This window comes from Hippoglossus stenolepis, chromosome 6 (assembly GCF_022539355.2).
Source record: "Hippoglossus stenolepis isolate QCI-W04-F060 chromosome 6, HSTE1.2, whole genome shotgun sequence".
Taxonomy (NCBI): Eukaryota; Metazoa; Chordata; class Actinopteri; order Pleuronectiformes; family Pleuronectidae; genus Hippoglossus; species Hippoglossus stenolepis.
In genome coordinates this window covers 2,153,854-2,177,627 of record NC_061488.1, presented here as the reverse complement: position 1 = coordinate 2,177,627, position 23,774 = coordinate 2,153,854, and the positions used below count along the sequence as shown (strand labels likewise).

Sequence of the window (23,774 nt, the reverse complement as noted above, 5' to 3'; positions counted from 1 at the left end):
ATCTCCATTTTACACCGGTCGTTTTAAATATATCAAATCAAACAAAGGCTCCACGTGGACAATATGTGAAGTAAAATTAACAATAATCATAATGTGTAATTTAGAGGTTTTGTTTATTCCACAGTTCCTTTGTTATCGGTCGTGTTTTGGGGTTCGGTTGAGAGTGACAGCTCCACTTCCTGTTTGGGTGGGGCTGATATATGAAGAAGAAGAGAGGAGAAACAAGAGGAGATAAAAACTCCTGTGTGTCTGAAACACCGCCCCCTGCTGGAGACACAAGGTACTCGTCACTGATCGTCTTTATATACAGTCATTGCTTCACAGCTTCACTTCCTATATCAAATACATTTTTCTAAAAAAAACACTTTCACTGAGTCAAAGATCATAAATTTATATTTTATTTGATTTCATATAAACACTGTAAAGGACATTTTGTGTTTTTTTTTCAACTTGGTTCCTTTAGTTCGAGCTTCTCGGTTCAGTTCTGTCGTTCTCGGTTCTGAATGAGTTCTTCGGGTTCTCTTGATGTTCAGTCTCAGTTCCTGTTTGTTTCCTGTGATTCTGCTGGTTCTTTAACTCTCGATCCTTAACGGCCTCAGGTCTTTGGATTCTGCTGCTGGTGTTTGTGTCTTGTTTCCATGAGTTTGGTTCCGAGGTCTCCTGGGTTCCATCAGGAGCGTAGAGGTTCTGTGTGGCATCAGTCCCTCTGGTTTTGTGTGTTGTCCAGGTGGAGGTTGTGTAGCTGTATGCTGACGCCCTCCTCTGGCTTCTGCTGGTTCTGATTCTGCTCCTGAAGAGAAAAATATGTTTTTAAAAAGGTGTTGAAGTCACAAATTCCCTGACATCATCGGTGCAAGATGGCAGCGTTCATATCTGAGATATTTTGGCTTCATTTCAGAGTACTGGTAGGAAGTGGAGACGAGTCGTCCATCTTTATTTACTGTCTATGTTAGAAACCAACGGAGCTGAGAGTCACAGTCAGATGAGGAAATTCAGGAAGTTAGAGACGTTTAGTTTAGTTTGTGATCAGTTCACATTAAGTCAGATATTAAACTTTTCTGAGGACAGTAACTGTTTGACGAGTTGTCAGGTCACTAAAAGGATCTCAGTGTGTGTTGGTCTGGTACCTGGTCGTGCTGCAGCTTGGAGCTGTACTGGGCCAGAGTGTAGTACAGGAACTGGTACTGCTCTGTGGTTTGGATCATCCCCCCCCTGCAGGTCAGACATGTTAGCTAACAGGTCGAACCATGACGACAGAGAACCAGAGATTTTTTTCTTTTACCAACCTGTCGAGTCGAAGCTGACAAACTGTCTCCAGGACGTCAACCTGACCAGTTTCTCTGAGCTGCTGACAACTGATGCTGCTCGCTATGAAACAACCCGTCCTGCCGATACCTGCACTGAGAGGAGGAGAGGAAGAGGAAGAGGAGGAAGAGGAGGAAGAGGAAGAGAGGTTTGGTTTCCAAAAGTTGCTTTTTTGACCCATTTCAAGGAAAAATCCAGATCATCTCTACAGGACAAAAACTAAATCGAGTTAATGGATGACTGTAAACCCTCGTCCGACAGCCCATGTTCGACTGCAGGCCTGAATATTCTATCATTCACATAACATAAGGTTCTACCTCAAATAGACTCTTCAGCAGTCTTCTGAACTGCACTAGCCCACTCTGCCCGGTAATCTGAGCCCGGGTTCCTGTGTTCAGTCATTCTATAGGAACCACATAGAGAGAGCTTCAGGAGTCAGCCACGTCTTCTCTTCTTCAGAAAGAATGAAAAGAAAAAACCTGCCCAACTTTTTAAAGCTCAAACTGTGCCACCAGCCGAGGACACTGAACAAATGAGTGCTCCAGGGTCTGTGAACAGAACAATCACTACACCGCTGATCGTTTTTTCCATGGGCAGCTTGAACAGCTGCCATGTCAGTTTAGATTTAACTCCGGAGAATGTCCAGAATTGTACCTGACTTCTGGAGTCACGGAACAACACAGCAGGAGATTCTCCGCTCGGAGGCGTTCAACAAGGGTTCACGTGGAGCAGCAGACAGAGGCAGGAAGTAACGTATTCATTCTGCTGCAGAGATCATGTGTGTTTTCTCTGAATGTACAACACGGGAACCAACCTGCAGTGGACGATGATTGGTCCAGGGCCGGGGACGGAGTCTGTGATTGGTTGGGAGTCGGACAGTAGGAGGGACCTGCTGTACGACTCCACCTCCTCCACCAGCCCCAGCACAGGAGTGGTGCATTGTGGGATGTGGTGGTCGGGCCAAGAGGTGAACCAGTAGTGTCTGACAGGACGACACTCCGAACATACCTGTCCACACAACACACACACACACACACACACACACACACGTCAGGGGACTTTTAATCCAGTTTGAAGTCACATTTTTAGACTTTTTAGATCTTGGTGGTTTTTCACTCTATACTATATATTTGAAGCAGATGAAGGATTTTAGTCGTCGGACGTCTGGATCTGAAGTTTTCAGAGAAACGAGCTGAGCAAACGTCAGCGGCAGCTCGACTCACAGCCAATCAGAGACGAGTCAGAGAAACACTGAACTCAGCTCCTGATAAAAACCTCCTGAACCATCGACACTGAAGGAATCCTAACCAGGAAAAGACTACAACTCCCATCATCCCACGTTGCTTTCCAACACATCAACAGACTGTCTGTAGTTGTAGTTTTCATTGAGACGCCCCCTTGTGGTGGTAAATTACATTTCGTGGATGTGGACTTGAAGCTCTGGGGCTTGAGATTCTTCCTTGTACTTATTTCTGTGACTGAAAGTGAAACAGATGATTTATGGTGTTTGTCGTGTACCTGGATCTCCATGTCGGTGATCGTGAACCCATCCTTCTCTTGGCTGTCTCTCACTCTGAGGACGAATCTACCGAATCGACTCGTCTTCCCATCCTCTTCGTCCTCTTCCCTCTGGTCCTCCTCATCTTCATCCTCCCTCTTCACACTCGTCCTCGTCGTGTCCCTCGGCTGAGGCCAGTACAGCTCACATTTCTGGCTCAAATGCACAGACGCATGTTTAAGGACAAAACCACTGATGGACCAAAGTTTTCCTTTGTATGTAATAATCTGTCGGCAGGAGGACGGAGGAGTTCCATCTCCTCACCTCGTTGTTCTCCTTGAGTCTGGTAATCATTACGATGATGCTGCTCCTCTCCTGCCACACCATGTCCCAGAAGTCCCCCACAGTGTGCACCATCGGCCCCTGGGTGGCGATGTAGGTCCTCGGGGCTCCGTTGTAACCCTGCAGCACGGACACAGAGGTGAGTTACCGCGGCGACATCGACGACCTCAACATATGGAAACTGTAAAACTGAGGTTTTAGTTTTAAAAATTGTGAAATGGATCAAGAAACAATTTTATCGAATTAATAAAACAATTATTGACTGAAACACAGACCTCCATCATGTTCCATCTGCGTCTGAAACCGTACGGCTTCTTTGAGCCCATGTGACAGGAAGTCAACAATTCAGACTCATTGACAACAATTAATCTACATGAATGTTTTTATGCTTGTTAACAAATGTCATGTTTGTAGCTTTTTAATTGTGTGAAACAAACTGTGTTTGTCATTACCCTGCAACAAAAACACACACAGCTGAGGCTGCAGAGTGTGAGGGGTGCGTGGGCTGGTGGAGCGGGGGTGAGTTCAGGATGTGTCACTTCCTCCCTTACTTCCTGTGGTTTTCCTGGTTGTCAGATTCCTACGCTGACAAAACCGATGGCTCATGACTCAGTTTCTGTCTGTTTCGCTGTCCAACCCACACAAACACACACACACACAAACACACACGCACGCACACACACACCAAAACAGGAAGACTGACGCCCACGCTGAGTGACAGTTTCAAACTGCTTGTTTTCTTTTTCCCCGTCACTTCCACAAATATTGTGAGAACCTTAAAATCTGTCAACACCTGTGTCTCCAAATCCAAACTGTCGGAATGTGGCTGCAGATCTGCAGGATTCTTTTTCTCCTTCTCAGGGAATCCCACAGGGTTCTGTACTCGATCCCCTTATCTTCTCTATCACCTCCAGTGGTCTGGTGGTTTTTCTTATCGCTGCTACACAGATGACTGCGAGCTCCATGGGTCCTTCCTGTCAGAAGACCTCAGTATCTGAGGGCTCAGTTTTATCCATCTCAGTTGGTGTTCTAAAGCAGTGGCTACAAAATGATAATATAAATTTCCTCCAACATGTCCGCAGCATGGAGGTGTTTGTTTTATCACCTATACCAGCTGTCAGTGTTTAGAAATCTGCAGGGCAGCTTGACTCAATATGAAATATCGTTAGACTCTGACCCTGATGTAGTTGGCGTTGATGTAGCGGTCTGGTCCCGCCTCGTCCTCTGAGCTCCTCAGAATCACCCGACTCTCAGGATCTAAAGAGTCAACAACAAACGACAGTGATAAACGGGTGAAAACTTATTTGACTGTGTCTCTACTGAGGACGGGAGGACGGGAGGGACACTGACTGGGGAGGATGGTCTTATATCTGTCTTTCATCGTGTGTCCTGGAACGTCGAGCTCTGCAGTGCTCACAAAGTTCGGAGGGATCTTCTGTGGAGGAGACAGGGACGAGCTGGACGTTAAAACAAACACACCTCGTCTCATGCTCGGCTCAGATGCAGACGTTAACGTGAACTTTTGAAACTGTAGAAACTCAGTGGGTTTGACACGATCGTTACCTGGTACTCGACATTCAGTGCGTTTGTGTCGGCGGCCGCTTGCTGCAGGAGGGCGTGTGTGAGTGGTCGGGAGGAGGTGTGAAGCAGCTGAAGCCACACCTCCTTTGGGGTGGAGACAGAGCACACAGGCTCCTCCCCCAGCGTGCTTACATTTAGTAGCAGCGACAGATTGGAGCCCCGCCTACAAAACACAAAGACAAATTCAGATTATAAAAGGTTTTAAAAAGAGGAAATTTATAGAAATTATGACATTGAGTAAATTTGATAAGTAACAATTTTGTAATTAGTACATTTGAAGATGGCGACATAGGGGACAGTGGGGAAAGTGTTGGGACAAACGTCTTTGGGAAGATGAAAAGATTTAAAATGTTACGATATTTTAAATAATTTTACGTGTGTGTATGTGTGGTTGACACCCACCTCTCTTGCAGGCGGACCGAGGCTTTGCGTGGGGGGGTGGTCATTGGCGGGGGGGTGGTCGGGTCCCCGGGGGGAGGGGAGGCTGAGCGAACTGCCGACATACTCACACGTGTTTGTGTGTATTGGTCTCAGGTGTTGGTCACATCACCGAGCTGTCGAAGTCAGACACAGAAACATTTTTTTAACTTTTCAGTCAATAACAGGAAACGTACATTTTACACATTGACAGAAAGAAACTGCTGCTGCCACAAAAACAGAAACTTAACAGAGAAACTAAAAGAGACGGAGGAAACTCTGAAGAGCAGCGATCACGACTCAGTGACGCTGCTAAGATTCAACATTTGTTGCTTTAAAAACTCTGAAGGAAAAGAGAAAAACTCTCACATCATCACGTCACAACATCAAAGGTATCAACAGTGTCTGTGATCTAACAACAGGATGTTGGGTCATTAACAAACTTCTGTACAAATTAAAACGTTACGTTCAGGCTCCTCGTGTTTCTTCAGTCAGCTCCTCAATCAACATGTGTGTGAAGTAACGAGAAAAGGAATGATGAGATGACGAGTGTGTGTGTGTGTGTGTGTGTGTGTGCGTGTGTGCGTGTGTGTGTGTGTGTGCTACTCAGTGTGTTTCCGCATCAGTTTGGATCTGAAACATTTCAGTGTCTCTATCGGAAGAGAGTTTCCTCATATCAGTAAGTCCCACACACACACACACACACACACACACACACACACACACACACACACACACACACACACACGATTGTGTCTCCATGACTTCAGAGGACATTACATAAATTTCCTGTAGATTTAAACGTTAACCAAAGTTATGACTTACCTAATCTTAACCTAAACCTACACACACACACACACGTGATGTTTGTGTTTGCAAACACTTGAATAAATCCGGAAACCCAATGAGACGAAGCGTCGGTCTGTTCTGTCTTCTTGTGAAACATCAACGGCTCTGATGACACAACGATCCTTCGTATACATTCAGACAGTGAATCAGCAGCTCTTCAGATATTAACGACCCCCATGATCTTTCCACATGGCGTCACCCTCAGGACAAACTTTACATTTTTAGCCCCACTTCTGACAAAACCAGATCAAATAGATAAATAGATAAATTGTGATCGGTTTAGTTTTGTCCAATTTAAGGTTTTCACACCGATCATCACGAAGCATAACATAACAAAAAACATATGTTCATTTTGCACGATATCATATATATGTTTTTTAACATGATATCAATAACAACATTGTGACCCCCTCTCACAAATTAATGTTATGAACACTAATTTAATGAACATTACAGCCTCTAGGGGAGCTGTAGAGGTTTATTTCCATTTAGTAACAGCTACTAAATAAATGTAAAATAATTATTTTAATAATGATTAATATGTTAATATTTGTGTCTCCACGCTGCCAACAGCCAGTGGCAGGATCCTTTGTTTTCCCCGTACGCCCGACCTGTTCTTGTGAACACAATATCTCAGGAATACATTGAGGGAATTTCTTCAGATTTAGTACAAATACTCACTTGGACTCAAAAAAGAACCGATTAGAACTCAGTGGTCTTAGGTCAAAGGTCAAAAGGTCACTGTGATCTCATTTGAGCCTGGGGAAAAAGCAAATAACCACAGGGCGGTAGTTCTAGTTAACAACATGATTTAGGTCAGATTAGACAAATAAGATCAGTTACAGAAGTTGTTTTTTTAAGAATAAAGTTACAACTACATGTTTGTCAGGAAGTGTTGATAAATGTTCTGATCGTTCTTACCAGGTGTTGTTGTTCTGCTGCTTCTCCATGTCAGCAACACTGCTCAGGCATCTAACTAACTCATTAACCAACCAACCAGCCGACTACCTGAGCAGGTAACTAACTAACTAACTAACTAACTAACCGACCAAATAAGAAACTCAAAGAGGGAGTGTATCTCTGTGTATTTCTCACCCTCTTCAAATGAAATAAATGACAAATCAGGGGCAAGAAGAAACAAGTGAACACAGAGAGAGAGAGAGAGAGAGAGAGAGAGAGAGAGAGAGAGAGAGAGAAAGTAAAAGTGAAGGATAGAACAACAGTACACGAGGTGAAGAGAGAGAGAGAAGCAGCAGGAATAGACATGTTCTGTTTTTCTAGCCGTCTTTTCCCTGATTCGAAGATTTCGGTTAGAGGGAAAGAAAACAGAGAAAATGAGTCAGATAGCGAATGAAAAGATGGAGGGATGATAAAAGAAAGGAAGAGATGCTCCAGGCGTTGATTATTAACACACCGACAGCAGCTGCTCATGAATCATTCATGTCAGATCGTACAGACGCAGCACAGAAACATAGAAAACACACCTTCGTCCAACGTAAACACAGACGTGATCACGATCATCTCAAGGAAACATCTACGTTAAACCTTCACGATGTTTCTTCACAACGGAAAAATTCTGTGCTTTCGAACTTTGACCCGAACTTTCACAAAACTGTTAAAACCGACCCGGAGGTGCTGAGGTTAGATATTTGATCGAGTTAGCTTAGCATCAGTCGCTAAGAACAAGGTCTGTAAGTGTTTTGATGCAGACACCTGTGACAGTGGCTGTATATAAAGACAATCAGTGACTGTATATAAAGAATCAATGACTGTATATATAGATGATTATTGACTTTAAAAAAAGATGATCAGTGACTGTATATAATGTTATTTATTTCATATATTTCTCAAGTATTTCTCCTGTAAATTGAAGTTTAAGTAGTAAATTGACACCTGATAGTAAAGTACTTTAATCAATAGTGTAAGAATAACTCAGATCTGTAATTTATCACACATATTCTGATATTGTACATATATTTTATACATGTTTTACTTTTTCATTTCCTATCTTTCTCCTTGTACGAACAGTACTTTTCTACTTAATATGTTTGTTAGGCCCTAAATCAAAAGTCAGAAACCTACTTGGTAATAAATATGTTTGGATTTTACTTGGTAAAAACAGCAACAACAAAGTATGAAAATATTATTTTATTATATAATCTATTACAAGTTCAAATCTAGTATCAAAAATCTTGAAACAAGTATTAACGGGAAAACAAAACAAATTACTGAAAATTCCAAACTGGCATCTTCATTCAACTTTGTTATTTTCACTTTAAAATATGTAGAAGTATTTTTGATATTTGTGAAATAGTTTAATCTTACATTATATCATATTATTTTATATTATCACATGTTTGAATTCCGTAACTGTCGGCATCAAAGTGAAATACTTAAATACAATTACAAGTAGTTTCAAACTGTCCTGAATAAATCTGATATTATAAAATACTTAAATAGTAATGAAAAACACACATTAAGAGATTGTAAACATTAAATTCTAAATATTTAAACTATGGTCACTCTCACTGTGTGTGTGTGTGTGTGTGTGTGTGTGTGTGTGTGTGCGTTAGTTCACCTGTTCATTCACAGAATCCTTCAGGTCACCAAGTTCTCATCACCTCCTCTTCCTCACTCCCTCGTCTTCTCCTCTGTCCTCGTCTTTGTCTCCTTCTCTCTCATCTGTTGCTGTTGTTCTCTGTCGTTCTGTCTTTACTTTCTACCTTCTCTGCCACTTCCTTTTCTGCACCCGCCCACTCTCTCATTATCACACACGCACGCACACACACACACACACACACACACACACACACACACACACACACACACACACACACTTTCTATTCCCCTCATCCAAGGTTATGGGTCCCCTCTAGACTGCACGCCACGGGCTTGACTATTGTGTATTTGTGTGCATGTGTGTGTTTGTGTGTGTGTGTGTGTGTGTGTGTGTGTGTGTGTGTGTGTGTGTGTGTGTGATGCCATCAGCACTGTTTCTCAGTGGGGTCGTATAAACTGATTCTACATGTCTTCTTCTCTCCGGCTGTCAGATGAACAGCAGCAGGATACGATCCCATCGAGACGCAGTCGGCGTGGCGAACCTGCGAGCGCTATTAGCAGTCACCATAGAAATAGAATTAACAGGAGAGACACCGTGGTTCGCCACAGATCTGCTGCTCTGAGTCAGACGAGAATCACACCGCAGGGGTCACGATGATTGTTCAGAGCCGTCACGTAGTTTAATTTGTGTGCTGCCAAAAAAACTGATTACAAAACTGCTGCTGGTGTTCGGGCCTGTTGTTCCGCCATGTTGCTGTTGTCTTATTGTGTTCGTCTGATGCTGAACACATTGGTCATGTTCACACGAGGTTGAACTCAAGTTATTCACTGTAGCATCCAAAGACTGTTTATAAAAACAGACGTAGACTCTTGTGTCTGGAAAGTGAACTCAAAGCAGAAGTGGCTAAAACCTTCATTCTGTGTAGTGACCAGCAGGGGGCGACTCCACTGGTAGTTTCTATAGAAGTCTATAGAAAGTGACTTTACTTCTCACTTTATAACGTCAGGAAACATTCAGGAGTTTCTGTCTCAGTCTCTAGTTTCAAGTCTTCTTCAAACAGCTGATGTTCATTTAGTAGATTATGATCATTTAGAGTCAAACAGACCATGAAGCACCGGATGTATGGGGGGGGTGGATACCACAGTGTGATTGACAGATAGTACCATCCAATGGGTGCAGGGGGCAGTTGAGGGCGGGTGTGTCGTGTCCTCAAGCTCTCAGTCAGGCTCCACCCCCTGCTCCTCCAAAAATGGTTACGTCTGGTTGCAAAAAACAAGATGGCGCTGGACAACATGTCAAACTCGAGGCCTTAAAACGTCACAAATCAACAAGTGCGTCTCAACTCAGCGGAGGACCAGGTCTACGCAGCCGACGTAGACCTGGTCAGGTTGAACCAAAATGAGAGGGTCCGGTCTTCCTCTTGCATCATCAGGTTGTCCCCCTGTTACAGCCGTCGCCTAGCAACAAAGCTACAGGCGAAAATGTTCTTCGGTTTTTAACACGTGAACCGTTAACTGTTCGGTTGAGTACTTACATTTGTATATGTCAGGGCGGGAGGGAGTTTCTTCATTTTAATAACTCATTTTAATATCGTGTTTCTGTAACTTCTTTATATTTTGTACATTTTATTGCTCTTCATCGTTTGCCTGTTGTGATTCTTTGAGCGTTGTGCGATTAGAGAGGCTGAACGTCTTCAATGGTTTTTAACTTAGATGTCTACAAACCAAATTTCCCTCCTGAACGATGAAGGCAGAATGACTGAGTGAATGAGACCTGAGTGTCGGAGCCAACTCCAGCAGATGCAGTGTTGTTGACTTCAGTGTCCCCCTGTGAAGCTTTCTCATTAGTTTCTATGGTAATTCAGCAGCGGGACGGAAAAACGAGTCACTGCTGAAACACAAACTGAACATTCACAACTGTCGACCGTGCAATAAAAGGGACACGCAGCGAGAATGGAGAGACGAACGTGGGGGCGCCGAAAAGAGGAAGAGGGGTTTGAGGGTCAGGAACAGAATGAGATCAGAGGAAGAGCGGGGGGGAAAAAATAAGATGCGATTGTAAATAGAAAGGTGACGCCTGAAAGAACCCGCACCAGAGTCCATTCATCTTTTAAACAATTTAACAACAAAATGATCAGTGAATGATTATTTTACTGTTTTATTTAACACGAACATTTAAATAAAAATGTCTGTGTCATATTTCACATATTCATGTTCCACACTGTTTATTAACATCTTGTATTTTTAGTATCTTTTAAATACATTCTAATCTAATTTTAGATTTCATTTTCTTTGTGCCCTTGACTTTATTGAAAATGTTGTTCTGGAAAATTCAGTGACGCATGAAGCAAAGACAACAAAGAAACACCAGGGGGCGCTCCCACTCTGATGTTCACTCCACTACTATTTCGTCGTTAGTGACTGTTACCATGGAAACACAGCGTATGAATAGTGGAGTGAAATTTTAATTAAAAAAAACCAGAAAACAATATGACATATTTTAATGCAGTTCACAGTTTTGTCCACTGGGGGTTGATCCTCTTTATGTACAGTCACTGATTATCTCGCTTATGGTCTTTATATATCAATTTATTCACCTTATACGTCCATACTGGTTTTCACAAATCAGAAAAAGCGAAAACACACAGTATATATTGTATTTATTATTATTCAATGTTAAGAATCTATGACACATATTGGTCATATATATGTAAACAATATGCTATGAATGTTTGAATATTATACATTTATTCAAACACATTTTTGTTCCTTGTTTTATTATATATGTGACATTTATGCACAAAATGGTAATTTTTTTATCATAAATATACATGTGTCATTGTACATTGTCACTGGGTGCTAGATGGAATAAAAGGTGATGCAGCAGCACCCTCTAGTGACCTCTGAGTAGACTACATGTGACCTTACAGAAGAGAGTCTGAAGGTCACGGCCTCTGGTCACGTTAGTGTTTGTATGTTGTCTCACCTTCTGGTCTCCTTGATGCATCACGTCTACATTAAAACCTTCTGCATGAGACATCAGCTGCTGCCTGAGTTTCTCCTTTCACCGGCTTCCACAAAACTTCCAAAACAGGAAACAAAAATCCCAAATCAGCGGGTGCGATCGCAGGTTTCCAGGTGGCGTGTCAAGATAATACGTGGGAATGTTGTTCATGTTTGATGGACAGCTGGCTGGAAGCTGCCGTGTCTAATCTCTAAAGAGGCAACAAGACTTTCCTGTTGAGCAGTTACTCTCTATCTCTAATCTCATATCAGTTTTGCATTTTCACTGAAGTGAACATGTGAACTAAGGGTCGTGTCTTCGTCAGGATGTTTTTAACTCACGTATCTTCACATGAAGTCGAAGATGTAGATGTAGATGTGAAGATGTATATCTCTTCTGCCCTACATACTGTACAGCCGACATGTAGCTGCTCAATGTTTATCTCAGCTGTCTGTTGTGGAGATCGTCCTCATCGGTGTCTTCACAGTGCTCCGACATGTCAGGGACACGTATTTCAGATGAAGTTTGGATGAAGTTTGGATGAAGTGTGGTTGATGTTTGGAGGTAGTTCTGTTGTAGTTTGTTGAACCTTGACGTGCATCAGTTCATTTTCCAGTTACTCAAAGACACAAGATCAGAACAACTTCATGTGAATATGTCGTTAGTAAATGGTTTTATTGTTTGAGTTTTGTATAAATTAACCTTCATACAAGTATTTGTGACTCAAGCACTGGTTTGTTTCACCTTAAATAAAAATGATTCATTGGATTAACTTCACCTACGTCTCTCTGTTAAATCATGAATTGGAATTAATTAATTCTAATAAACAAAATTAAACTACAACTTAATCAGGTCCCAAAGAATAAAAGAGTCACACGAGAGCTCCCTCTGCTGGTGAATACGTTGCCACTGCAGAGAAATGAACACCCTGAGAACAAACTCAAACCACATTCTTTCATTATGTGACTACAAACCACATTCTTTCAAAAGCAAAGACGGATGTGAAAACCAACTGTTACAACAATGTACAAATAAATACAATCAGCAGAAAGATGTCACTGCAAAAACATACGGACATAAAAAAACAACTGTGACGAAAACAAGCTGCTTCAAGGTTTTTCAGCCCAAAGTAAAAAAAAAATAGAAAGGTTGACGTAATAAAAAAATTCTCTACAAAAATAAAAACACTTTTAAGGGAATCACGTTGGATTCACATTCCTATCTAGTAAATATCGATTAATACAAATTCTATCAAATAGATTTAAAAAAAATATTATTTAACTTCTTTTTTGCTGTAAAGAATCAGCATCTTTATCGTAGAAAACCAGAAAGAGAGTTCTTAAGAGAACATTAAAGTAGTAATTTAAATATGTTTTAACTTTTTTGTTCTTGATTATCGATATTCTGTTAAAAACTTTGGATGAAATCTGGTATTTAACCTCCGTTGTGTGAATCATCAGAGGACCCAGGGCGGTTCCCTGAGGAACCCCTTCACTGAAGTTCCATTAAACACTTTCTGTGGATACTGGAGAGGTATTTAAACGTTGTTTTATAGTCATTCATTATTTCTTAAGTTCTCTGTGTGAATTGTTGGGAAAGATCACAAAAGGCCCTGTTGATAAATGAATTGATAATCGATGTATGATTTAAACGTTTAAGAAGAATTTGGAATGTGATGAATCATCCAAATCCATTGGTGTGATTATCACAATTTATAAGAATTCTGACACTAAAGTGTAAAATGAAATAATTATGCTTAAATCATTATTTACAAACAGTGAGTTTCAAAAGGAACAGACCAATGTTCCATTAAAAAAAAAACACGACATATAAATTCATAACAAAACATTCACCTAAAAACATCCCTGCTTCATAACATGGTCGCACATGTTAGTTGTTTCACTGAATGATGGTTTTTCTTCTGTCGTGAATATGAATCATTTGACAGTTTTTATATTTTAAACCAGAAGAATAAAAACCATCAGAGAACATTCACCTGCTGCCGAAAAATACTACGCGAGCCCGTCTGCTGCCCGGCGGCTACACTCCGCTCTTCTCCTTTATCCAGCCGCGGTATTTGGTGATCCGGGTGTAGACGCCAGGTTTGTTCCTGCGAGCGCAGCCGTTGCCCCAGCTCACCAGTCCGGCCAGGAAGACCCGCCCACTGGGGCCCCTGACGGACAGCGGCCCCCCGGAGTCGCCCTGAGAGGTCGGAGAGGAACGTTTCAGGAAGTGATGTCAGGAGGAGACCCTCGATCCAAACTCATTCATCTAACTCAAATCAACAAATCTGTCTTTCTGTCTGTGGAAGATCTCAAGAGCCATTCGTCTCATCAGCTTCACTCTTGGCATGTGTAATGTTTAGGGCCCGAAGAAGTGCAGTGTCTAATTTGGCGTGATTCAGGGGGGGCGTGGGTGAGGCTTAGCCCCGCCTCCCGGCACTGCGTTCTCAAGGCTTATTTTCAAATCTCCAGTTTTGATGGTGTATTATGGGATCATGTGATTGGTTCGTACCTGGCAGGCGTCCACGCCTCCTTTGAGGACCCCGGCACACAGCATCATGTCCGTGACCTCGTCGTTCATCAGATTCTTGCACACGGTGCCGTTAATCATCCGAACCTCCGCCTTCTGCAGGATCATCGCAACCGAGCCTGAAGGACAAGACGACAGATTCTGAGCAGAGACACGTTTTCAGCTCAAGGTTTAAATATCTGCTGCTCCTGCATTAAATAAAAGAATAAGGTTAACGTTTGTGTGACGGTCACCGAACACCAGAATCTGTTTAAACTCTAAACCTCACGTCATCACGGGTCAACACTCACCTGCTGCCGTGAGATTTCATGTAATACACGACTTTTACCACTAGATGTCAGAGCTCAAACATGTTGGACTTTAGATTGAAGCAGACACACATTTCAACTGTGATATAAATATGTAGGAAAAGATTCAACTACTAGAAATATTTTTAATTACTTTTATCTGTGTACATACAATGTTAACCGTGAGCAGAACAGGTGGAGAATAGTCAATTACATATCACCATGTTTTCAGTGTTAAACATAGATAAATATATATATAAAAAGAATCATTATTTATTTGAGTAAATTGAACAGATCCCAGAAGAGCTGGAATATTAAGTAGATTAAATATAGATTATTCTTCCTGCAGGAATCAGACCAGAGATTTAAATCTGAGCAGTGAGTGAAATATTTAATAAATTGTCTCACAACAGTTTTAATTAAAGATGTATAATTGTTTCTTATAGTTTTATTAATAATTCTCTTTCTGTGGCTTCTGTCACTTTGCCACCATCACTGTGGCGTTTATCACCTGTCAATCAACCAAGAGTGGGTGGTGTTCAGAATTCATATTTTTAAAGTTTCCTGCTGAATATTGGAGATAAACTCTGGTTTTTAATAACTTCAGAGTGTTTTTAACTGATCTCAGTTCAGCTTCACTCTTCACCTGGAGCTGGTTGTGACAGTTGAAGCTGACTCTCAGTCAGTTCTTCTCACAGGAGATGGAACCCACTCAGCAGAGTCACAGAGAACAGACGTTCAGGGAGAGAAGGAGGAAACTTTCTCCTCGTTCACACTCACACATCAGACTCTCTGTAACCAAGCTGCTGGTTTTAAGTTTTATTGTGTTGAGGCTGTTGGTTGTGACGCTGCTTACCTCCCTCTCTGGTGGCGCCCCAGCCGGTGATCCACGCCATTTGGCCTCCTGGGAAGTCGTGGGTGGGGGAGGGGAGGCAGATGGGCCAGATGTTCTGGTTGAGGGTGACGTTCTTGTCCAGCTCCATCAGGGCGATGTCGTTGTTGTAGGTCATGGGGTTATAGTCCTGGTGGGCGATGATCTGCTTTATGTTCCTCCTCACTGTCCACTCATTGGTCTGACTCTGCACGTGCAGACCCAACATGGCCTCCCATTGGTCAGGCTGAGAGTACCTGCATCAACACACACACCTGAGGTCAGAGCTGAAGATGTGCGACTACATGATGTTTGAAGGTCAAAAACCAGCTCTGACACTTCATGGACGAGGCTCCTACTTGTTTGCTCCGCTGTCCTGGACGCAGTGAGCGGCGGTCAGCAGCCAGCGGTGATTCAACACGGAGGCTCCGCACACGTGACCCGTGCCCCTGATGTGGAGGCTGACCTGCCACGGCCACTCCCCCTCCCGCGACATCTGACCACCTACGATGCGCGAGCTTCTGTACGGCCTCGTCCCGCACTCTGAGAAACACAGAAACGAGACAAACACGGGGACGTTACCGGTGACATCACGCTGAGATCAGCTGTTATGTTTCTGTGTTCGAGACGTACGACAGTTGTCCTCGTCCGAGCCGTCCTCACAGTCCAGCTCTTCGTCACACTCCGGGTTAAGTTTGCTGATGCAGCGTCCGTTCCTGCAGCGGAAGGTGAACTCTGAACACTGCTGCAGTACCAGAGCTAAACAACAGGAGGTGCACATCATCAGTACTGACACTGAAATGAGCGTTGAGCTGAACATGTGAAATGTCGCCCAACTCTTGTTTTTCATTGTGTCTGTGTGAGTGGAGCTGTTTGAGGAATCAGGCGTTTCTTTACATTTTTCACATCTGGACTCGTCCGATCCATCGGAACAATCGTCTTCTCCGTTGCACTTTAACTTCTCAGGGATGCAGTTTCCGTTTCTGCAGGAAAACTCTCCTGGTTTACACTTTTCTACAAAGACGCAGAAACATCACAGCAGTGAGATCGTCAGTGAGGAAACTGACTATAACCTGGAATACATGTTTAATAAGTTCAGTTTCTGGAAGTTGGATTTATTCGGCCGTCACTTGAACCCACCACAGTTTTCTTCATCCGTCCGGTCTCCACAGTCGTCAGAGCCGTCACATTCCCAAAACCTGGGTTTACAGCGTCCATTGTTACACTTCATCTGAGACGGATCGCACGCTGAGCACAGACACACACAAACGACAACATTGTGTTAGCAACAGAGCTCCTACAGCAGCAGGAGATACAACCAGATCTAATATAATAAACTCTTTTCATATGAAACAACACATTCCAGCACACGTCTGATGGTTCAGGGCTCAGACTCACTGCAGTTGTCCTCGTCGCTGCCGTCTCCACAGTCGTTCCAGCCATCGCAATGCAGAGTCTTGTTGATGCACAGGTTGTTGGTGCACTGGAATCTCCCCGGACAAGCTGCTCAACAATCAGACAGTGAAAGAAGTGATTGACTCTAAAACAGGAGGTAAAGTTGAGAGATGAAAACTGAAACTAAAAGAAGAGAATCTTACGATTGTTCGGGACGAAAGCTTCATACTCGGCAGTGAAACCCTGATCAACGTAGGACGAGTCGGAGTTGAACTTGATGGTCATCCTGTTGCTTTGGCTGGTGATGACTGTGTTTTTTAACTTCCTGCCACACAGCCTGCAACACAAGGAGACAAGGGATGCGTTCAGGTACGTGGTCGTGTGGACAGGACAGCATGTGGGTGAAACAGTGATGTACACAAGTGAGCAGGTCTCCAGTCTCAGGTCATTCAAGGACAAATGTAGAGTCAGACTCAAGGTCACGTGAGGTCATCACTTTCTGAACCATCACATTTCACAACAAAGTCACAAGTTTAATGTCTTCAGTCTTCGGCCGGAGGTTGACTTGTTGGTCTTCAACTTGTTGGTCTTAAACTTGTCCTGGCGAATCTAATTCATCATCTGTGCCAGAGTCCCATGATCTGCACGTCACAGCTGATACAGTCAAAGTTGCATCAAAGTCTCTAAATCTCAGTATTCAAGTCGTTTCTCAAGTCACAGAAAAACCATCTGAACACATGTAAGCCCCCAGGTCCAGACCTGAACATGTGGGACGATGACCAGGGATGAGAAGAGAAGCAGAAGGAAGAAGTCGTACAACAAACCAAGATGGAGGGAAGCTGCTGACCTTTGATTGTCGACTTTAACATAATCATCAGGACACTGGTCGCTTTGATTTCCCAGGAGGAACTTGCTGAACTGAACCTTCACAAACTTTTCCACCGGGACCTGAAGAAGAGACAGTGACAGACGGGGTCAACAAAACAAAATATGTCAGCACAACAGGGCTGCAGCAACGAATCCATCCAACGATTATAATCGATTATAACAGTTTGCAACTAATGAGTCGGGTCCTGAGGTGGGGGCAGTAAACCAGCCAATCCTGTGCCTCGTTTAGATCATGTGACGACTCGCTCTCGACACAGTGTGGAAACACTTCACATCACAGCCTTCAGAGGCGTCAGCTGCAAACTGTGTAAAGGTGACTTCACGTGGAGCAGCAGCACAACATCACTGTGGTATGAACCTGAAGAGAAGCCGTGACGCAGCTCTGCTTCCTCTTCGTCCTCCTCTTCCTCCGCAGTTTACTGGAGGGTCGTAAACAACCTGAAGGATCAAACCTTGATAATGTGCGGCTGCGTCACGTGAAAATCAGCTTTACACAAGTTTGCTTTGAGGTTTAAACGTAGAATGTTCACACACTAAAGACGGTCACTTCCCCGACTCAACGAGAGAGAGAGAGAGATTTAAGATACCTTAAATTAAGTTTGAACTTCTGAGAATGATGTTGTAGATCTAATGAACTTGAATTATGAATAGTCAGAAGTAAATTGGAGATATGTGAATATCTTAATTAGCTTCGGACTGAGTGGCAGCTGTCTGCTGTAAAGTTTACAAAGCTTGTTCAAGGAAAACTGCTACAAGTGGGAACATCTTCACATGACTCGTTTTCACATCATCCAAGGAAATAGTGATTAAATATAACAATGTAGGAGACAGAGAGAGAAGGCCTCAGCTCCTGTTCTGTCCACCGGTACTTGAGAAATATAAAAAAGGTATAAAAAGTAATCTCCTTATCAAATCCCTGCTCTCCAGTGCATTCAAAAAAACATTTACATGCGTCTAAGACATTTCTTGCTCTGTTGTTGGAGCAACAATCTCAGAACAGATAATCATCAGTGTACTGAATATTACCCCCCCCCCCCAGAGGACACAAGCACAACTCACCTCGATGTTCCAGACACACAAGGTTTTTGGAGGATAGTTTGAGGGGAAGAAAGGTGAAGAGATGGAGCCTTTGTCTGCGCTCAGTGTTCCTCCACATTCTGCACACAGAGACAAACAGTTCACACATTTCTAACTGCTTATTAATAACACAGAGGTCAGGGGTCAGAGAGGATCATCGTTATTTAACTTACTTTCTAATTTCCAAGAGTCTTAAATCCAAGATTATTCACTTTAACATCATGTGAGGCAGATCATGGTTTTTATTCCCTGATTAATGTTGTTTCAATCAATTATAATCAAGAGATCATGTGATGGTTTCATTTTTTAAGTGGAATCACATCAACTCACCAACTAAATGTTTTATTTCACAGGAATTTGTAAATGTGTATAAATAATCTGTGGAGCAACTATCAGTTCCGTAAAAATAAGTATTTTATATGATATCAATAATTTGACAATTTGAGAAAAGTTGCATCCTTGTTTGTCCTCCATGTTTAAGACTCGTTGTTCTACTCAACATGTCTGATCAGTGTTTTTACAGTTTGGTGTCTCCGGTCGTACTTTGTGCCGTCAGAGGAATCTGGGAGTAGTTTGCTCTGAAGCCGGGGAAGTTCTTCTCCTCATTGGTGACCAGCGTCAGCAACATGACGTTTCCAGAGGACACGAAGGAGAGAGAGCCGTGAGGGTAACCACACTGTCTGGAGAGAGGACACACAGAGACACCGTCAGTCCCTGTGTCCACTGAGAGACGGGACGTCCTCAGACATGAGAGAGATCACAAGGCATGAGATGAGATTGGCTTGTTCCAGACACATCTGATGATAACATGATGAACCCCACGAGTCACAAAGACAACATTTTGTACAAGTGCGAGTTTAAGTTGAATTTGAACTCTCTGTAAACATCTGAGAGCGTCACGTTGTGTCTCCCTCTCTAAACCAGCTGGTTTCAGATAGTTTCAGTTTGGACGACGTTCAGCAGCATCTCACTCTGTCAGCGAGCGATGTTCTATCGCCGCCAGCGAGTCGTAGATCTTGATGAAGTCCTGCTGACAGTCGTCATCCAGGATCAGAGTGTGGAAGTCCAGCCGGACCCGGTGGCCGGGGTCGGCCCGGAGCCGCCACTGCAGGTAGACGTTGGGCGGGTAGGAGGAGTCTGGAAACCCTGGAGACCGGAGGACTCCCGCCTTGCTGACGTGGATGTTGAAGGACTTCCTCTCTGAGAATAAAAGAACAAAGTCCAGATATAAAACACGATGAATCAAAAACCACAGGCGGAGAAACATTAAGACGGAGATTTCTGAAAAGCTTTTGATTCATAATTCATAATTTGATGAAGTATTCATGAATATGAAACCCTTCAATAAAACTTAAAAGCTAAAGCTTGAAAAGAGAAAAATACATTTTTAACTAACAAGGATTTTAACTTCTCACCAAATAACGACGTCCTCGACATTCGTGGATCGATGGCTGTGAGAAGAACAGAAAACAATCTGTTAGTAAATTTAACATTTTCTGAGGAACATTTTTTCAGTTTGATTATTTAAAGAACAAATCAAACTAAGAATAAATACCTGAAGAAACAGATTCAAGAAAGAATCTTTGGTCAAACAGCCGATAACAATTCTTAATAAATCATGTTGCGTTACACATGTTTTTGTCTTTGTTGAAGTTTGTCGTTACATCGTAAGTACCGATGAATAAATAAAACAACGATCCTCCAAACATCGGGTTGTGTGTCGGATGTGAACTTTGACCTCGTGAGATGACGCTGCTGACGCTCAGAGCCTCGACGGGTTTCAGCAGAATCCGTCCCTGTCGGCCCTGCTGACTTCCTGCCGCTGGCTCCAGGGACTGGATGGCTTCGTCCAGCGTCCCCTGCTGGGGGACGGGGATGTCGAACTCGGACTCGTAATACGCCACCAGGCTGTCGCTGCCACTGTCGCCCTCACTGCCAAGCAGAGTTCAGGAGTCATTAATGTGAAGTGTTCAAATGTTCTATGAATTCAAACCTGTGACTCGTACCTGAAGGCCTGGACCGAGGAACCTTGGAAGTATTTGGTCAGAACAGAGTTTCTGGAATAAATCAGCTTCAGCTGAAACAGACAAAGGTCACATGACGTCGTCAGGTCAAAACAGAGAAACAGAGGAAGCAGAGGTGACATCATTTACTGGTATGGAGAACTCCCATGATGCTCTGGGGCTGTGTGAGGTCTCACCTGTTGGCTGACCAGAGTGGCCAGGCTAGAAAACTGTGGACTGTCGGGATCTTCGTACTCCGGCAGGAAGCTCTGGTCCCGGATTCCCATGGAGCCGATGTAGACTCGCTTCACTCTGACGTCACTTCGTACTGACGCAGAGAGACGACGCAGGTTAGAGTCCGACCATCGGTCCCATATTTGTCAGCCATATATTTCACCATTAAAAGGTGGTCTACTTCATTCACAGTTATGAATTAACAACGCAAAAATTCTAAATAATGCAAACCTTTCAAAATAAAGTGTTTCACAAAGAAGGAGAAGTAAAAAAAATAATCTATATAAATTTTAAAACTGTGTTTCTGTGTGAACTGTTGATTTCTCTCTGCTAAATTATAAATTGTGCAACATGTTCTACCATCTCCAGTCAAAGTAAAACCTGTCAAACTGTCAAACTGTCAAAAAGTACAGATAACGCGAGTTGAAATCCGCTCACAGTGGAAGTGCCACACCAACAATCCGGTCAGCAGAGACACGGCGGCGGCTGACAGCACGAGGCCGAGTCCGATCCACAGCTTCTTCCTGGGTTTCTTCTCCAGATGCTTGTTGTCTGCGGCCGGCAGGAACTGGTGGGTCGTGTCCCAGTCAATGTCCTGCTGACAAAGACGAGGGGGATAAGAGACTTTATAAAGATAAAGTCTCTGGTTTCTACTGTGAAAACATCGCTGCTGTTGTTGGACGCTACAACAAACTGTTGAGAGAACGGATTTAAGACGTTTTCTGGTGGTTTACACTGAGAAACAGGGATATTAATAAAACCGGGGTTCTCTCTTTGTCTTATAGGTTTTTATTATATACTTGTACTACTAAGTGCAGTTAGAACTTAATTACTGTGTGTTTTGTGTGTTATCTATACTGTTTGGGTATAATTGGGGTGAACTGACCCTTCACGCTGCTCGTCAGACGACAACATGCTGCTTTAAGAAAACTCACGATGCCGACGATGAAAAAATCTGAGAACCTGTTTGACTCGGTGAGGCAGGGTGTGTGTCTGTGTGTGTGTGTGTGTGTGGTGTGTGCGTGCGTGTGTTAGGAATGTTTTCACGGCTGATACCTGTCATGTCCTGCCTCCTCCTAGAGAATCAGATTTACAAAGAACATCCACACCCTGTGACACTGACGTTACTGATCTGAAGCCGAGGTGTGAACCAACAGATTTTTCCATTAATCAATTAGTCGATTGTGAGAAATATTGATGGTGAATTGATCATTTTCAATCAAAAAATGCAAAGAACATTTGTTGATTCTTCTTGAATTTTAGAATCTGTTGCTTTTGACTGTGACATAAAATATTAAAAGCATCTCAGCTCTGATGCTAAACTCTTTTCTGTATTTGTGTTGTTCTGTGAATCAGACGGACGAGCGGCGGTGATGTGGATGATTTTCACTTTGATACAAGTACAAGTGAAAGAAAGATGGATGACACGTTTCCCCCCCATTGTGCACATGAAGCTGAAACATCTCAGGATGAACGCTGCCCTCTTGCACGACGACGTCCTTGGAGTCAGGTGCCTCAGTACTGACCAATCGTGAGTCAGTCTCGGCTGTCAATCATGAAGCCTCAGTCCCATGATTCGGTTTCACTTACGGGAACTGTCATGTCGTCCATGTTTATTCACAGTCTGTGGTTTGAAACCTCGATCCCAGTTAGTTATCGTGGTGAGAATAGGACTGAAGCAAGACAGCCGAGGAAAATAGCCGCCATGTCAATATTGACTTTCTTATAAAATCTACAGCGACTGTTAAAACCTTCTGCAGTGTGATGTGAAGTTAGTTACTGAAGTCTGCTGCTCGTCAGCTGGGATCGAACGTCACCAATACATCGAGCTCTCTCGGCCAGGAGCCGCTCTTCTGAGGAGCAGGTGGGTGCACAGATAGACTGGAAAAATTATTTCCAGTAATAATATATATGTTATATATGTATATATATATATATAACATATATATTATTTCCAGTCTGTGTGCACTCACCTGCTCCTCAGAAAGCAGCCCCTGAGAGAGCTCAACGCACTACAAATTAAGAAAGCTTGTGTTGTAGTTCAATGTATATATATATATATATATACACACATATATATATATACATATATATATATATATATATATATATATATATATAACTGTGGAACACAACAGTGAAAACTAGTTTGATAAAAAGTCTCATTGTTGTTCTCCACATGTTGATCGTGTTTATCTTTGATTGACAGATAAAGTCTCAGTTTAGTTTCTGTGATACTGAGAAAGCGGTGACGTCACCGTGAGACTCACCCGAGTTGGACTGAACTTCTGTCCCGAGTCCAGGAAATCCATGACGTCAAAGGTCCGCAGGTTCCGCTCGTTCTACCTTTGTTTTTTTACCGGTGATCCGCAATAGATGGAGACGACAGGTGAGACAGGTGAGCAGAGACAGGTGAGAAGACAGGTGAGCAGAGACAGGTGAGAAGACAGGTGAGACAGGAGAGAAGACAGGTGAGCAGAGACAGGTGAGTGGGGAGACAGGTGAGAAGACAGGTGAGCAGAGCAGGTGAGCAGAGACAGGTGAGAAGACAGGTGAGACAGGAGAGAAGACAGGTGAGAAGCAGGTGAGCAGAGACAGGTGAGACAGGTGAGAAGACAGGTGAGACAGGTGAGCAGAGACAGGTGAGACAGGTGAGAGCAGGTGAGACAGGTGAGAAGACAGGTGAGACAGGTGAGACAGGTGAGAGAGACAGGTGAGAAGACAGGTGAGACAGGTGAGACAGGTGAGCAGAGACAGGTGAGACAGGTGAGCAGAGACAGGTGTCCACCTCAAAGTGAAAGAAAACGTCCGGTGTGAAGTCTGATCCTCGAGCCGAGCTTCGGGTTTGATCTCCGGGTCTCGGTACCGGCGCCGGGTCGGTGGAACAGCGGGTTGAACAGCGGGTTCGAACAGCGGAGGAACCGGAGGGAGC

The 23,774-nt window shown here is 43.2% G+C and overlaps 2 protein-coding genes across 9 annotated transcripts; both read right to left on the bottom strand.

The window, feature by feature from the left end:
- Window positions 1-375: 375 nt before the first annotated feature.
- On the bottom strand, window positions 376-8,719 carry LOC118110392 (tyrosine-protein phosphatase non-receptor type 7). 5 transcript variants are annotated; one of them, XM_035158071.2, is made up of 12 exons: window positions 8,571-8,719; window positions 6,674-6,751; window positions 5,129-5,280; window positions 4,709-4,889; window positions 4,496-4,580; window positions 4,323-4,402; window positions 3,128-3,265; window positions 2,824-3,015; window positions 2,120-2,313; window positions 1,287-1,400; window positions 1,128-1,212; window positions 376-790 (listed from the first exon to the last, which is right to left on the bottom strand). In XM_035158071.2, the coding sequence occupies exons 3-12, from the start codon at window positions 5,227-5,229 to the stop codon at window positions 698-700; spliced, it is 1,263 nt and encodes a 420-aa protein (XP_035013962.2). In that variant the 5' UTR covers window positions 5,230-5,280; window positions 6,674-6,751; window positions 8,571-8,719; the 3' UTR covers window positions 376-697. The 5 variants fall into 5 exon arrangements, with proteins under 5 accessions (XP_035013962.2, XP_035013963.2, XP_035013965.2 ...); XM_035158072.2 differs by lacking the exon at window positions 8,571-8,719 and adding an exon at window positions 6,914-7,105; XM_035158074.2 differs by lacking the exon at window positions 6,674-6,751 and having other exon boundaries at window positions 8,571-8,705.
- Window positions 8,720-12,211: 3,492 nt separating this feature from the next.
- On the bottom strand, window positions 12,212-23,774 carry LOC118111624 (suppressor of tumorigenicity 14 protein homolog). 4 transcript variants are annotated; one of them, XM_035160365.2, is made up of 20 exons: window positions 23,631-23,774; window positions 23,113-23,188; window positions 21,281-21,440; window positions 20,806-20,936; window positions 20,612-20,682; window positions 20,344-20,537; window positions 20,021-20,056; window positions 19,577-19,805; window positions 19,149-19,285; window positions 18,588-18,685; window positions 17,488-17,588; window positions 16,844-16,977; window positions 16,644-16,748; window positions 16,386-16,493; window positions 16,143-16,259; window positions 15,879-16,004; window positions 15,605-15,788; window positions 15,231-15,502; window positions 14,070-14,206; window positions 12,212-13,757 (listed from the first exon to the last, which is right to left on the bottom strand). In XM_035160365.2, exons 2-20 carry the CDS (start codon window positions 23,152-23,154, stop codon window positions 13,596-13,598), a joined length of 2,544 nt encoding a protein of 847 aa, XP_035016256.2. In that variant the 5' UTR covers window positions 23,155-23,188; window positions 23,631-23,774; the 3' UTR covers window positions 12,212-13,595. The 4 variants fall into 4 exon arrangements, with proteins under 4 accessions (XP_035016256.2, XP_035016258.2, XP_035016257.2 ...); XM_035160367.2 differs by having other exon boundaries at window positions 21,281-21,437; XM_035160366.2 differs by having other exon boundaries at window positions 23,113-23,184.